This window comes from Palaemon carinicauda, chromosome 30 (assembly GCF_036898095.1).
Source record: "Palaemon carinicauda isolate YSFRI2023 chromosome 30, ASM3689809v2, whole genome shotgun sequence".
NCBI classification, from domain to species: domain Eukaryota; kingdom Metazoa; phylum Arthropoda; class Malacostraca; order Decapoda; family Palaemonidae; genus Palaemon; species Palaemon carinicauda.
In genome coordinates this window covers 76,814,506-76,828,147 of record NC_090754.1, presented here as the reverse complement: position 1 = coordinate 76,828,147, position 13,642 = coordinate 76,814,506, and the positions used below count along the sequence as shown (strand labels likewise).

At 36.6% G+C, this 13,642-nt stretch overlaps 1 protein-coding gene across 9 annotated transcripts in view; it reads left to right on the top strand.

Moving 5' to 3' along the window:
• The window catches only part of LOC137623299 (activating transcription factor 7-interacting protein 1-like), a 290,333-nt gene that overhangs the window by 238,657 nt on the left and 38,034 nt on the right, over positions 1–13,642 (top strand). Inside the window, exons 1-2 of one of the 9 annotated variants that reach the window (XM_068354093.1) lie at positions 11,880–11,991; positions 12,771–13,177. The exons of 7 other annotated variants lie outside the window; for them this stretch is intronic. In XM_068354093.1, the coding sequence (XP_068210194.1) occupies positions 12,832–13,177 (346 nt within the window). In that variant the 5' untranslated portion in view covers positions 11,880–11,991; positions 12,771–12,831. Of the gene's footprint in view, positions 1–11,879; positions 11,992–12,750; positions 13,178–13,642 lie in introns of those variants that run through there. One more of the 9 variants, XM_068354094.1, reaches the window with a different exon arrangement.

The following is a 13,642-nucleotide window of genomic DNA, read 5'->3' as shown; positions in this document are numbered from 1 at the left end:
ATGAAACAGTAAGTATTATGATTATTTACATTTTCATTTAGGTGGTAGGCATTTGCCTTTGCTTCATATCCTCAGTTTAAACTAAACTAAAAAATACTTTATTACTTTCGTAACCTTCCTTTTAGGTTACAATGATTAACCTGGAGACAGTATTTTCAAGATTTTGTTTAATTTCTTGGCTGATGATTTTGACAGATCATCGAGAATCTTAGAATTATTACCTTATTGAGTGCGTGCTAACTACATACTTAGAAACTCAATGAAGTTCTGGTAAGGCAGTACAGTATACCGTACAGTACTAGTGTACCCGAGCCGTCAAAAATGACGTCTAAATATGTAGATAGATATGCACTCACACTCGCCCAGGTTCAACCCTTCCCACCAACTCCCTCTTTCCTAACTATAGCCTGCTGGTTCTGTATTTTGTGGGAGTGTGTGGTTACAGAGTATACCTCTAGCGGGTACTCCTCTCTTCCAGGGTATGACTATTCCCTTCCCCCTTGAGCGTGACAATATATATATATTCATATAGCCACATACTTTCTCTTAATGTATACAGTGTATATATATATATATATATATATATATATATATATATATATATATATATATATATATATATATATATATATATATAAAATCTTAAAAATTCATACTGTTTGCTGAGTTATTTCTCCCTATACTTTTCCCATTGTGCTGTCCTATCTCTAAACTTTTACTTCATTTTGCAACGGGATTGGCTTTAGGTGGTGTAAATCGGCGCTGATTGTACTCCCAGGGCCCAGCGTCTTGTCATTTCGTTCCTGTTCCAATCCAATTAGGAGTTAAACCTATAATATGACTCTAGCTTCGATTAAATTGCTGAAAACAAGGCATGAACGACTGACTTGAGTTTCAGGTGTGAGTTGTTGTTTTATCTGGTAGGAATAAACAAGATGACAGGGTATAAAGGTGTAATTTTTTTTTAGATTTATTCTTTCAATTAACAAAATCATGTGGGAATTTTAAACCATTCAAGTAATCGGTTAATTTCAAGTCATATCTAGGGTTTCATGTCATGATTGATTGCACTCAAGGCCTCCTATTCTGGCAATTAGTTTTTTTTTTTTTTTACTCACTAAAGGATTTATTCATATCGTTACAGTTTTTTCTAAACCACATCAAAACGCTATGAAATCGCTGCTAACTTTTTAGTTTTAAATGTCCCTCATGAATAGCAGAGGGAAGGGACAGTGAAAATGCCCTATGGAGCAGGACAATGCCCTAGAGACTGATCATATATACATATGATCAGCGTCCAAGCCCCCTCTCCACCCTAGCTAGGACCAAGGAGGGCCAGGCAATGGCTGCTGATGACTCGGCAGATAGACCTATAGGCTCCCCCAAAACCCCCATCCGTAGCTCACAAGAATGGTAAGGTTACAGCTACCAAAGAAACTAAGGAGTTTTCGCGGGACTCGAAATCCAGTGTGGCGTTCACCAGTCAGGGACGTTACCCTGCAACAGTTCACCGTCCGTCCAAGTTCCTTTTGATCGATACTAATGGCTGCGTTCCCCGAGTCTTCATGGGTTGCGCGCACACTCCTGCCCACTGGCGGGTGTCAGGAACTTAGCAACAACGTTCTTATCTAAATGGGAAAAGAAAATGGGGCTGCGGTTTAGCAGAGAATTACTTTTTATCTATGGTAGCAGTGTTTGAGAAGAGTCTTGAGTCTAAGAATGTTGCAAAGATTCTTCATCTGTTGATATTTAAAAGTAGTGAATGACACGAGGTGTGCTTTGCAATATACATAGTCTGGACGCATAGGCCTATTGTATTAGTTTCGTATTAGTTTCCAGGAAGACCTCCTACTCAATGAATCAGGGTTTAATTTTTCTCAATTTGAAGAGTAATTCGACAGAGGCGTCTGAATTGGAACGCTGTACAGCTGTGACACGCAATTATGCTGTAAATTACATTTAATTAAAATCTACAATAACTACTGTAATTGGCTACTTAAGCCTTGGAATATGGAAGCTTGGAAAAAAATAAAAATGCCATATTTGAGAAACGGTCGTAACCTCTGACAATATTTTAGACTAATTGTTGCGAGTTGTTATATTTATGGGCGTCGTAGTGCTATGTTTTTCTTTCTTTCTCAGAGGCTGGCCCTCATTGAACCTCTTTGTGGTCCAAAGCTTCCTTTGCGATTGAACCTCCTCACCTACGTTTCTTCGGGTCCAAACACGAAAAGAACATTGCGTTGGTATCCTATGCCATCGATCTCCGAGACATTTAGAAAGTAATCTATCTGGGCTGCAGGTGTTTCCTGTACACACACTAGAATACCGAAGTCTCCTCTTAATTGCGTCTGTCGAATTTCGCACGATTTTAACAACTGTATGAAAGTTTTACATTAAAACACTTTCTTTTTGTCTTGCAACCTTCAAACTATTGGCTGTAGAAGTGAATATTCCCAATGTAGGGTGAAGCTAGTTTTAAGCAAGGTCTAAAGAATGTTAGTTTAGGTAGGCAGATCCCACATAATTTTACAAATGTACAATTACTGTCAAACGAAATCAACATGACTCTGAGCATGACTGTAATTCCCTTGCAGATATAGGAACTTTTCTTGCATTTAAGTTTTCTATGAAAATAATTTTAAGTTTGTAAAAATTACGGAGGGTTGACCTAACTAACCGTGAACGGTAATGAACAAAACCTTTTCTGCAGGCTAACGGCCGACTTTAGACTCTCCTCTTAAAATTTCCCCCGACCTTGGCCCCACCCAATTGTCTGGCAGTTAAATGTGGCCTGAAGATCACAATTGTGTAGAGTTTTGTTTACAAACACAGCAATGCAGTGGTGCTCAGTTAAAGAAATATATCCTGCATGCCATAACATAGTAATTTTATCTTTGCATTTCAATTTTGTGGGACATTATAGAAATTTCTACATTTAGTACTGGGGGGGGGGGGGATGCGTTTCAATTGTATAGATTCCTGCAGACATCCAAATCCTTTTGAAAAGCAAAGGTGAAATTCTATTAGTATAAAGTATTAGATCAAATCACTTCCCAAATCGTTTAGTAGAAGGCTTTATAAAGGTGAAGTTTCAATAAAGCTATGATACAAGGTAAACTCATAAGTTTTTATATTATTATTATTGCCAACTAAGCCACAACCCTAGTTGGAAAAGCAAGATGCTAAAAGCCCAAGGGCTCCAATAGGGAAAAATAACCCAGTGAGGAAAGGAAATGGAAATAAACGATATGAGAAACAAATTAACCATAAAATATTTCTAAAACAGTAACATCATCAAAACAGAAATGTCATATATAAACTTAAAAAGACTTGTTCAACTTAAAAACATTTGCTGCAACTTTGAACTTTTTAAGATATTTGGCAAGTGTGTAATCTTGAGAGCTACATTGTCCTTTGATTTTACTTATGGAGGCAGTTATTGCTAAGCTTTGAGCCAAGTGACACTTACAGAAATTAGTTTTCCAGCTGATGTATGCGATAAACATCGGCAGGGACTCTACTACATAAGTGAAAGCTTCCTTGTTTCTTACCTGGAATGAGGCATAAACCCACCAAGCTTTATAACTTCCCGTTAACCTAAGCACTTAAGCTCATAGTACTAACCCACACTGCAACTATTTAAAATTGCCTTTGATGGTTTGAATCCATCAATGGGTTAGATAGACAAAGGAAATGGTAAAAGTGACCAGAAAGGTGCTAATATGCCTGATGGGCCAAATTCTTACATTCTGTTCAATTCAACTTTTTCTTAAAGTTTGGGAATTTCAGAGAGAGAGAGAGAGAGAGAGAGAGAGAGAGAGAGAGAGAGAGAGAGAGAGAGAGAGAGAGAATATATATTTTTCACCAAACCTTGGGTTGTAGACCCTCTCAAGGCACGAACCTTACAATAGATGTCCTACCCATTTCTACGGTTTTACCCTTGGCCAGTTGTGTCATCTTGTCGCAGCACGGAGCGATTTCCGCGCAGTTTATGGGGTTGTGGTTTCAAGGTAAGGTGTGCGGTACTTATCTGGAATCCAGAAAATATTTTCTTGGTTAAATTTGCCTCTTGCATTTCGGGAATTTGGTCTGAGCACGATTTTAGGTACACTGTTTTGGCCAATGATGTAACCGGCGAGTTTATTGACCTTGGTTATATCTAGTCGGTGGGAGAAGTTGCCTCTTGGTTCTCATTCCATCGGAAAGGATGGCAATCCTGATCACACCCGTCTATCCCTGTATTAGTAAGTGACTAAATAGCTCAGCATTAATTATTTTTATGCTAATTAAACAAGTCGTTTTTTTAGTAGCCAGTATTTCTCATCAGAGGTCTTTTACAGAACCGGTTGATCGGTAGTGTTGGTAAGACTGGATGTTTACCTGCAGCCAGTCTGCCGCCTGACAGAAGTGCCAGCTGTATGATAATTATTAGTGTAAGTTTGTCTGCTATTAGACTTACAATGGAGTGTGTTTGTTTTTAATCAACGTCGTTTATGATGTATTTTTTAAAAGTATTCCCAGTAGATTTTCAGTAAATAAGGCGGTTAAAATATTATCTCGTATTTGGCATTGCTTACATGCAAAACTGAAAATTTGGTTTAAAGCCGTAGGTGAACTATGATAAGAATCCTAATTAATTTAAACTCCCATATTCAGCCATCGAAACTCCTATTAGCAGAGGAAACACCTAATAGCAGATAAAACTCCTAATAGCAGATGAAACTCTATTAGCAGACGGCAATGTAGGGGGAAGGTTGCTAAGGGAGACGGCCAAAGTTTAAAGAACAAGGTCTTGTGGCAAGAGGGCAAAATGAGTGGTTTTTTTTTATTGTTTTTTATATCTCCTAGCTATATTTTTTAAAGGTTGGTTTTCCATTTCTAGAGTACTTTAGATTAAAGTATCACTTGTGTGGAAGATCTTGCTCGTAAGGGTTCATCCTCCGTATTTTTTTTTTTTTTTACTGCATGTGTCAAGTTACACGGGAGAACGGTACTGAAGTTTTTTTTTATTTGTCATAAATGGGTATAAAGTAAAAGTTAACTTCAACAAGGCACCACAATGCTTTTCTTTCATAATTTAGTATCAACGGCTACAACAGTTTCTGTCAACTGGTTATATAACCTGATAAACGTGTGTTTATTCAGCTTGAAACGGTTGATGGAACTTGGGAAAGAATAATTCATGTCAGTTCAATATACGTTAATTCTAAAGAGTACATGTCAATTTTATTTTTACATATACTGATATTCCCAGAAGTAAACTTTGTGGTTTCTCACGGAATGTACAGAAAATGTGAAGAATGAAAAGAAAGACCTACTGAAATAGAACAGAAATTAAAACGATATTGATTTATAGACTGGTCTAAAAATGTTTGGAAATTTGGCTATTTGTTTATATTATCTGTTATTGATAGTTCGTTAATTCTCCGGTTTTATTCCCTTTTAAAGTTTTGGTAGTCTGCTGGAAACGTCCTTCGTGCAATCTATTGGACTGGGTTTCGAGACCCGCTTCCATGTGAGCAAAGGAAGGGAGGCCCGGTTGGTGGAGCCTATAGGTCTACCTGCTGAGTCATCAATAATCATTGCCTTACCTTCGCCCGTCCCAAGCTTGATGGAGAGGGGTCTTGGGCCGCTGATTATATGCTGATGTCTTAAGACAAATTAATTTCCCTTGCTCTGCCATTCATGAGCGACCTTTAGATCTCACGATCTTTTCCAAATATAATTTTTTTTTCTTTTATTGGATGATCCACGTCCGACTAGTTTCATGAGAATTTTTTTTTTCTTATCTTCAAAATTTTCAGTGACAACTAGGTGCTCTAGTAACAAGCTACAATAACACCACCTTCTCTTGTGATGTTATATTTTGTTACTAAGACAAAAGTTTATAGTGTGTAATTTCATGGAACAAGATTTCATACAGCGGAAAATGTATCTGCAAACGAAACTTTCTTGAATTAAAGAAATTATAAAACTTAGGAATCTATTATCTAAGGGTTGTGGTGGCCAATTGCGACTTCCATGCCTGACTATCTGTTAGACGGGAGTTAGAGACCTGCTCAAACTCTAAAGTTTCTTGTGTCTGCAACCCCACCAACCTTGTGATTAAAGGCCTACCTGCTGAGTCATCAGCAGTCATTACCTGGCCCTCCCCTGTCCTTAGACGGAGAAGGATCTTGGGCGCTGATCATATGTAGGCCTATACGTGTATATATTAACTTAACCTTTGCCTCTACCATTGATGAGCGACCTTTAAACCTTTAATTATATCCAGAGGTATTGAAACTGTGATATATCATCTCCGAAAGGAGTTGTGCTGTCTGTATACCTCACGATAGTGCACTGTAGGTATTAATTAAGGTTTTAGTAGTTGCCTAACCTCATGATTGTAAAGGTCATGGTGTTCAAGCAAGGCTTTCTAACCCTGTTGCCATACGTCTCTAAACGGCCTTCCCGGCCCTAGTGCTGTTCCATATGACCCAAATACTCTAGCCATTCCTTACATATCTTGAAAGTTTAATAGTTTGGCCGAAATTATTTGTAGACTTAATATAAATTCGATAACGTAGACCTGCTAATATGCTGGTCCAAAGAAAGCAACTCTCAAGAAATCTTTTGAAATTTCTAACACATTGAGGAAAATATTTTTGTTGTTAGTGGGTTTTTAGTGATCGGTGACTATAATTTCTGAGTGTTTTGTTTGACCGAGTCCTGATTTCTGCTGTATCATGGATCATGTGCAGTGTCGGGTCAATGCTTAAAAACAGGAAATTGCTTTTGACAGTGAAACTTTAGACGGGATGAGGCTTTGTTGTGTGTGTGGTGACAAATATTTGACTGTCAAAAGCTCCCCCTATTGAGAAGTATTCTAGCATCATTCTGAATGTGTGTAATAACAGAATCTGAATTTACATTTGGAGGCTGAATAAATATCATGATGAACAATAAGTATGTTTGGTGCAACCAATTCTGGAGATTTTGAATCTCTTACATCTGTATTATCTACTTGATTCGGTGTCGATGACCTTAGATGTCATGATGCCAGAAAACCTTACATCAATCAATCAATCGTAGTTAATAGTTGGTCAATATGACATTTTACACTTGCACTTATTAATTCAAGTTTCTTGTCCCTCTAACGATCACTACTGATACCCATTTCTATAAGTAATTGTAAGACCTCACCATGACATTAGATGAAGGAGTAAAAATTCACCTGTTCATAATCTTCCTGTTCTAATTGACTTGGCAAACCGAGAAACATCAAATCTAACTTAGTCCTATTGCTTCCAACCTTCAAACAGTCTCATTTGGCCATAATCATGGGGCACTATTAGTTTTTTTTTTTTTAATTATGGGTGATTCGGAGAAACTACCATTATTCGATCTAGTCATTCTAGTCTACCGTATGCTTGTAATGCACCACACAATGACAGATTAATCTGCCTTCAAATTCTACCGAGGGCATATCATGTGTAAAGGCCAAGTGATACTAAATGGCATTAAACTTGTTTGGTAGCTGGAATTTAATGTAGGTGTATTTATATTGTCAATAGATATAATTATCCTGCACCGATAAGTAAAGTGTAGTTTTGAGATAAAATTCGATAATTAATTAAAAGGGACGAATAAGATGAAAAACTCGCCGGCTTTTTGATGTGGCAACACCACAACATGGCGGCCAACCCTTCCACGCGACATCTCAGCAGTTTTTAGTGGATGATTCATTGATTTTTCTCTTGTCATCTAAGTAAGGTTTAAGAGAGTCTTTCGAAGTTAGAGTTAAGACGTTTGAGTTAAATTGGGCATTAATACAATAATCTGAATGCAAACGGCTCACAACTCGTGAGGTTGTAAAAAGAAAGAAAAAAAATTGCCAGTGTTGTCTGCTAATACAGGAACTCTGCTGAAGTGAACGCCTTACTGTGGACATTTCTATGCGGGTAGTCGTGTGTATATATATATATATATATATATATATATATATATATATATATATATATATATATATATATATATATATATATATATATATATATATATATATATATATATAAACTTATTTTGCAACTAAATATTCATTTGGTGTAAACTTGATAACTCCAAGTAGTCAATGCGCAATGCATCAGATCTGTTTTTTTTTTCACCAACCCTTTCATCAGCAGCACATAAAATCCTTATGGAATGATACCACCCTTTGCTTTCCGTTATTTGTACATCGATTTCCCCATTGTATATTGGGTCGTCTAGAACGTACATATTTCTTCAGTTTAGTTCATAATAGAACTAACTCCCTCACTTTTTCATATGGTTATAGTGTTCTTAATATTAGATAGGATATATAATATTAGTTGACAAAAACTGCACACAAATCCTAAACTTAGGTTATCAGAAAGGCTAGACCAATATTTTTTGTAGTCTGGTCGTGTAGCGAGAATAGAACATTGGCTTATCATGAAATCAAGAACTAGGAAAGAATGGCTTCTCGTATAATCAAGAACTAGGAAAAGAAGGGCTTATCATACAATCAAGAACTATGAAGACTGGTTTATCGTATTATCAAGAAATAGGAAAAGACTGGCATATCATATAATCAAGAGATATGAAAAGACAGGCTTATCATACAATCAAGAACTATAAAAAGACTGACTAATCGTATAATCAAGAACTAGGAAAAGACGGGCTTATCGTATAATCAAGACTAGGAAATATTACTGGTTGTTTGGGTTGGGCTCATTTTAGCTTGACTGTGAGTCAGCAGGTACCATCCCAGTAAACGTTGGTCCAGTCACCATCCTAATATGCTTCCAGTCACCATCCCAACAAACTTACTTTCAATCCTTATACCAAATGTAATAATTAATTGGTCGCTGCCAGACGTGCTGTTAAGCCGAACACCGCCCCAACTTTAGTGTTTCGTTCAATGGGGGGGGGGGGGGTTAGGGTGTAATTACCATCCCCCCAGAGGTGAAAGCTTATTTTAGATATACTAACTGTTCGTTTCGCTCATCATTATTTATCATCAGCGGGAGTATAGTTTCAACTTCGAAACCATTCTATCTCTCAAAATAAACCGATGGAGCTTTAAAATTAAAGAGAATCTCGGAATGAAAATAAATCTTAAAATTATCGTGCTAAAGTCTGTCTAGAATGTCATGAAACATCGAGTAGGTTTGCGGCGATGCCAAACTTCCTCAAGACTTTTAATCTGACTCAAGCTAATCCCAGCATCCTTCCATTCCGGGTCCTTTAATACGGTTGTAAAATTTCCTTTTTAATCCCATAATCTGGATCTTTCCAGTCACACAAAAGCTGAATGGTTGTTGTGGATTAAGTTGACCTTGTGTTTCGAAAACAGATCGTAAAGTTGATTGCTTTGTTTATTTTAAAAACATTCATGTAAAAAAAAAAAATTTAGGGAGAGTTCGAGCACCATATAAAGTACGGGAGACAAGTAAATGTCCTTTAATACATATCATAGTATTTCTACAACTTTGATGAGATCCATCTCAGATGAAAATAAAAATTTAACGTTTTGTTCCCTACGATCAATCTAGTTCAGTACAATACTGGAATCTTAATGTACTAAATGTTTTTGAGCTTTATTACTCATAAAGCTTTAACTTTTATTCTTTATATAATTTGAATTCTGATTGAATCAGTTTATATTTGAACATTATCAAATGTGTAGTCAGGTTCTTGAAGATATCTGTAGCCTGGCATATCTCTCTCTCTCTCTCTCTCTCTCTCTCTCTCTCTCTCTCTCTCTCTCTCTCTCTCTCTCTCTCTCTCTCTCTCTCTCTTACCATATTTGTTGTAGAATTGATGAATGTGCCAAACATCAAATATTTCATGAAATAATACTTTTCTCCATTAAAACAATTTCTTGGATTTTAGGATAATGAAACGATAAAATTAATAGACATTTTCTTTAAAATAAGGCACTGTTCTAGTATAAAAATTGAATTGTCTTGGTTAACAAGAAGTAAATTCTCATATGAGGATGAAACCTCTAACATAGAAACAAGGAGTAAAACAAATGTATGCAGTGAAATCAATAAAGATTTTTCCCATAAAATAAATTGTTTACAAAAATATGTGTTGTTTACCGTCACAGGATAAAACTAAACAACAAAATAAAACAGAAGTTTTCACTAAATTAAATCAAGATAATCCTGCCTTGTCAAAGCCATGCATAACAGTTTTGTCTTCTTTCTCCCTTTTGAAGTATTCGTGGACATTGAATATGACTTCTCGCGTCTGAGCACTTAATTGCTGTCGTGGGGAGCCTTCCATCTTAAACCGTCACGTTTGGGTATCAGAACCAAAGTGATAAGCTACTTAACCTTCCTGACCTGAGACAGAGAGAGATGTGGCAAGGTGTATGCCAAATCTACACTGTTTTTTCGCCTTAAGTGACCTTTAATGAATGAAATTGACGCAAAGTGGCAACGTCGGAAACCTACTCCATGTTTCATGACATTCTGGACAGACTATAGTGTAGTTTCACCCGGGAGGACCAGTGTTGCCAACGTTATGTGTAGTGTTGTCGTCTTGGTGGGCAGCTATTTAATTCGGCATCGCAGGATTATCACCCAATTGCCATTTTAACGATTAAACAGTATTTTAGTTTTTTTTTTTATTAGATTACATTCTGTGAAGTTTCTTATCACAATAGTAGTAAGTTTTCCCTTTTCTCTTAAATGGGCTTAACTTGACATTTTAACGACTACCCTCCATCACCTCTTTAAATGAGACAAAAATTATATACTTTTTTTTTTCAAGAGGGTTGTGTTTTATTTCTTTTTGTAAGAGGTTTGATTTTTAAAGATTTAAAGCCATGTCTGAGAAATAGCAAAATGTTATTCACATGTTACCTGTGTTGGCCAGTGTAGTAGTGTATGGCAACGTGGCCTAGCCTCGCGCAGGGACCATTCTCGACTGTTCTTTTTACCTTCATACCAATCATTGTTAATACTTTATGATGTATTTCTGATATATTTTCATTGCCTGTGTGAATTTTATACACATAGTGTATATATCATATCAAATTTAAAGTGTTGCCGTTTAGTTTTGATAGTTTTGGGTACGAGGTTGCGACCACCCTAGTGGTCTAACGTCCAGGTACAATCATCCATCCATCATAAAACTTTTCCATAACAGGGATTAACTCTAAAAGCAATTAATGGTGACCAGTCATAATTGTACCGCACTGTTTTCTTTTATATGAAAATGTTATTTTATATAAGTTATACAATTTAGTGTGAAAACAAACAAAAAGTTAATTCAACACGTCAGCGTTTTGCTGCTGTGTTAACTGAACCGTCAGCTAGCCATGACACCAAGCCCCTTCACCAGTGCGGTGTTGTCGTCTGGGTGGGTTACGTTTAATTTTCTATTCGACTCTCCCCCCAACTCTTCTCGCGCTACCCCTCCCCTTCAAATTTCTTGCCGTTCATCAAAGCTGTGTTGCCGTCTAGGTGGGTTGCGTTTAAATTCTCGATGTCAAGCTAATGATTTAATTTTTTTCTCATTTCTTTTATTTTTTTTTTTTGGGGGGGGGCATATTTTTTCGTATTTTATATTGCAGATCCGATGTGGAAGGTACTTTTAATTTAAATCCTTGTCATGATTTTAAATTATATTCTATTAAATTTGTGATCATTTTAATCTTTGGGTATTTAGTGTACTTTTTGTCTACTATAGATTGCTTTGGCTTGACTGACAAAATTAATTATAGATATTTTAACAAGAAGTTGCCGATGTCAGTAATCATGTATATGGTTACCGTTTTCTGTGAAATAGAAAACGAAGATTATTACTAAGTGGCAACGGCACCACGATAGCCAATAAGATGACTGTACGAAGACACGTGACTTAGTTCTGGGCTGTAGCGCGGCGCGCCCGCAAAATCGGGTACAGTACGATTTGTAATCTTATGAAGTGGAGACGGCCGCGTGGTCAGCCGTATTCTTGTTGTGAATAAAGGTGGATATCATAAGTGAACGTTACTAGTTATGATAGGGATGGAAGGAAGTTATTATAGGACAGTTTAATTTTTTTCTTAATGTTACTTGGTTTATTTATTTTTGTTTTAATGAGATTGTTGCACTGAAATTACTTCTACTACAGACAACCAGCATGTGATCTGTGAGTTTATTGTGATCCCAGTGGTTAATGAAATTATTAGTGCCACATTTATCGTGTATTTTTTTTTAAAACAAACGTCTAGTGGTTTTCATTGAAATTAAGAGGCTGTGAATTAAAAGTGATAATACCCATTCCTCAAATTGTCTTTGCAGCATAGACCTAGACCTACTGTAAGTAATCACAAGACCTATAAAGCAGAGGTTGAGGCTGTTGACAGTGTAAATGGTTTACTAAATATTATTATAATATACTTAGCCATAATTGGCATAAAGTTGTTGATTAGATATTGCCTAGTTCCTGGAATACTCAAGAATTTTGAACATTTCTAAGAGAGCTATCCTCTTTGACAGGCCGAGTCTGTTTTCCCAGTGGGATAGTACACAGGTTAACCAAGAATGAAAGGATTACTTCCCGTTTTCTAATGTCCTTGGCAATCCTTTTGCTTTTATAAAGAAAAGATCTAGTGTCTAGTGCTTTCTTTTATTTCTTTTTTCCTTCAGTTTTTCACTTTAAATAAGAGTACTACTAGCGCCACCTACCGGTAGTGACGTATTACCATGTACAGTATATGTTTGGATTGTGAATAGACATACTTTAATTTTAATTTCCGCTTCTAGAATTTGTGTGCTCCGTATTGGTGGCCAGATTTTTGTATATTGTGGACATTATTGAAGAACAATGAAACAAATAAGGCCAATTAGAAGAGATGGTGGGACACGATGTGCTGCTGAGGGTTGCCGGAAATCTCGTTTGAAAAATGGCATTGGAGTTTTTGAGTTTCCCGATAGAGAGAAATCGCCCGAGAGGTTCAATTTCTGGTGCAGTGTAGTGGAAAGAACCAATCCAGATTTTAATTTTGTAAAAGGCACATCTCGACTATGCTCAGATCACTTTGATCAAGATCAGTTCTCGAATGCAAAGCAAATACAGTTTACAAGGCAACAAGATTCCGATGCTGCAAAACCACTGAGATGGAGGCTAGTTCCCCAGGCTAGGCCTAATCCCGACCTTTTTCCAAAATGTGGTCAGTGTGTGTTATTTTAGTAATGTTTGGGTAGTTAAGTCATTGTATCAACTTCAACTAGACATTACCAAGTAAATTAGAATTTTCCTAAAACCCCATTTCAATTCTTCTTCCTTCTTGATAAACATCTCACTAAATACTAGAATCATATTGGATAATTTTCCAGTAGGGTATCTTGTGTTTTATGTATTTTTAATTAATGTGTGCAGAAGGCTTATTCTTACTTTAGCGTGCTCTACATGCATAAATGGGTCGCGTTCACATTCTAGGATTATATCTGGTGTTCCTCAGGGTAGTGTCCTTGATGTGGATTGACCTTGAAAAACAAAATTGCTGGGTATGCAGATGATACTACTCTGTCGATTTAATCTCCTGAATGTAGGCCTATGGTTACTGAATCCCTCAATACCTAATATTAGTTAATTTTGTGGATAAGGGTGATATTGAATCCTATTAGGATGATGG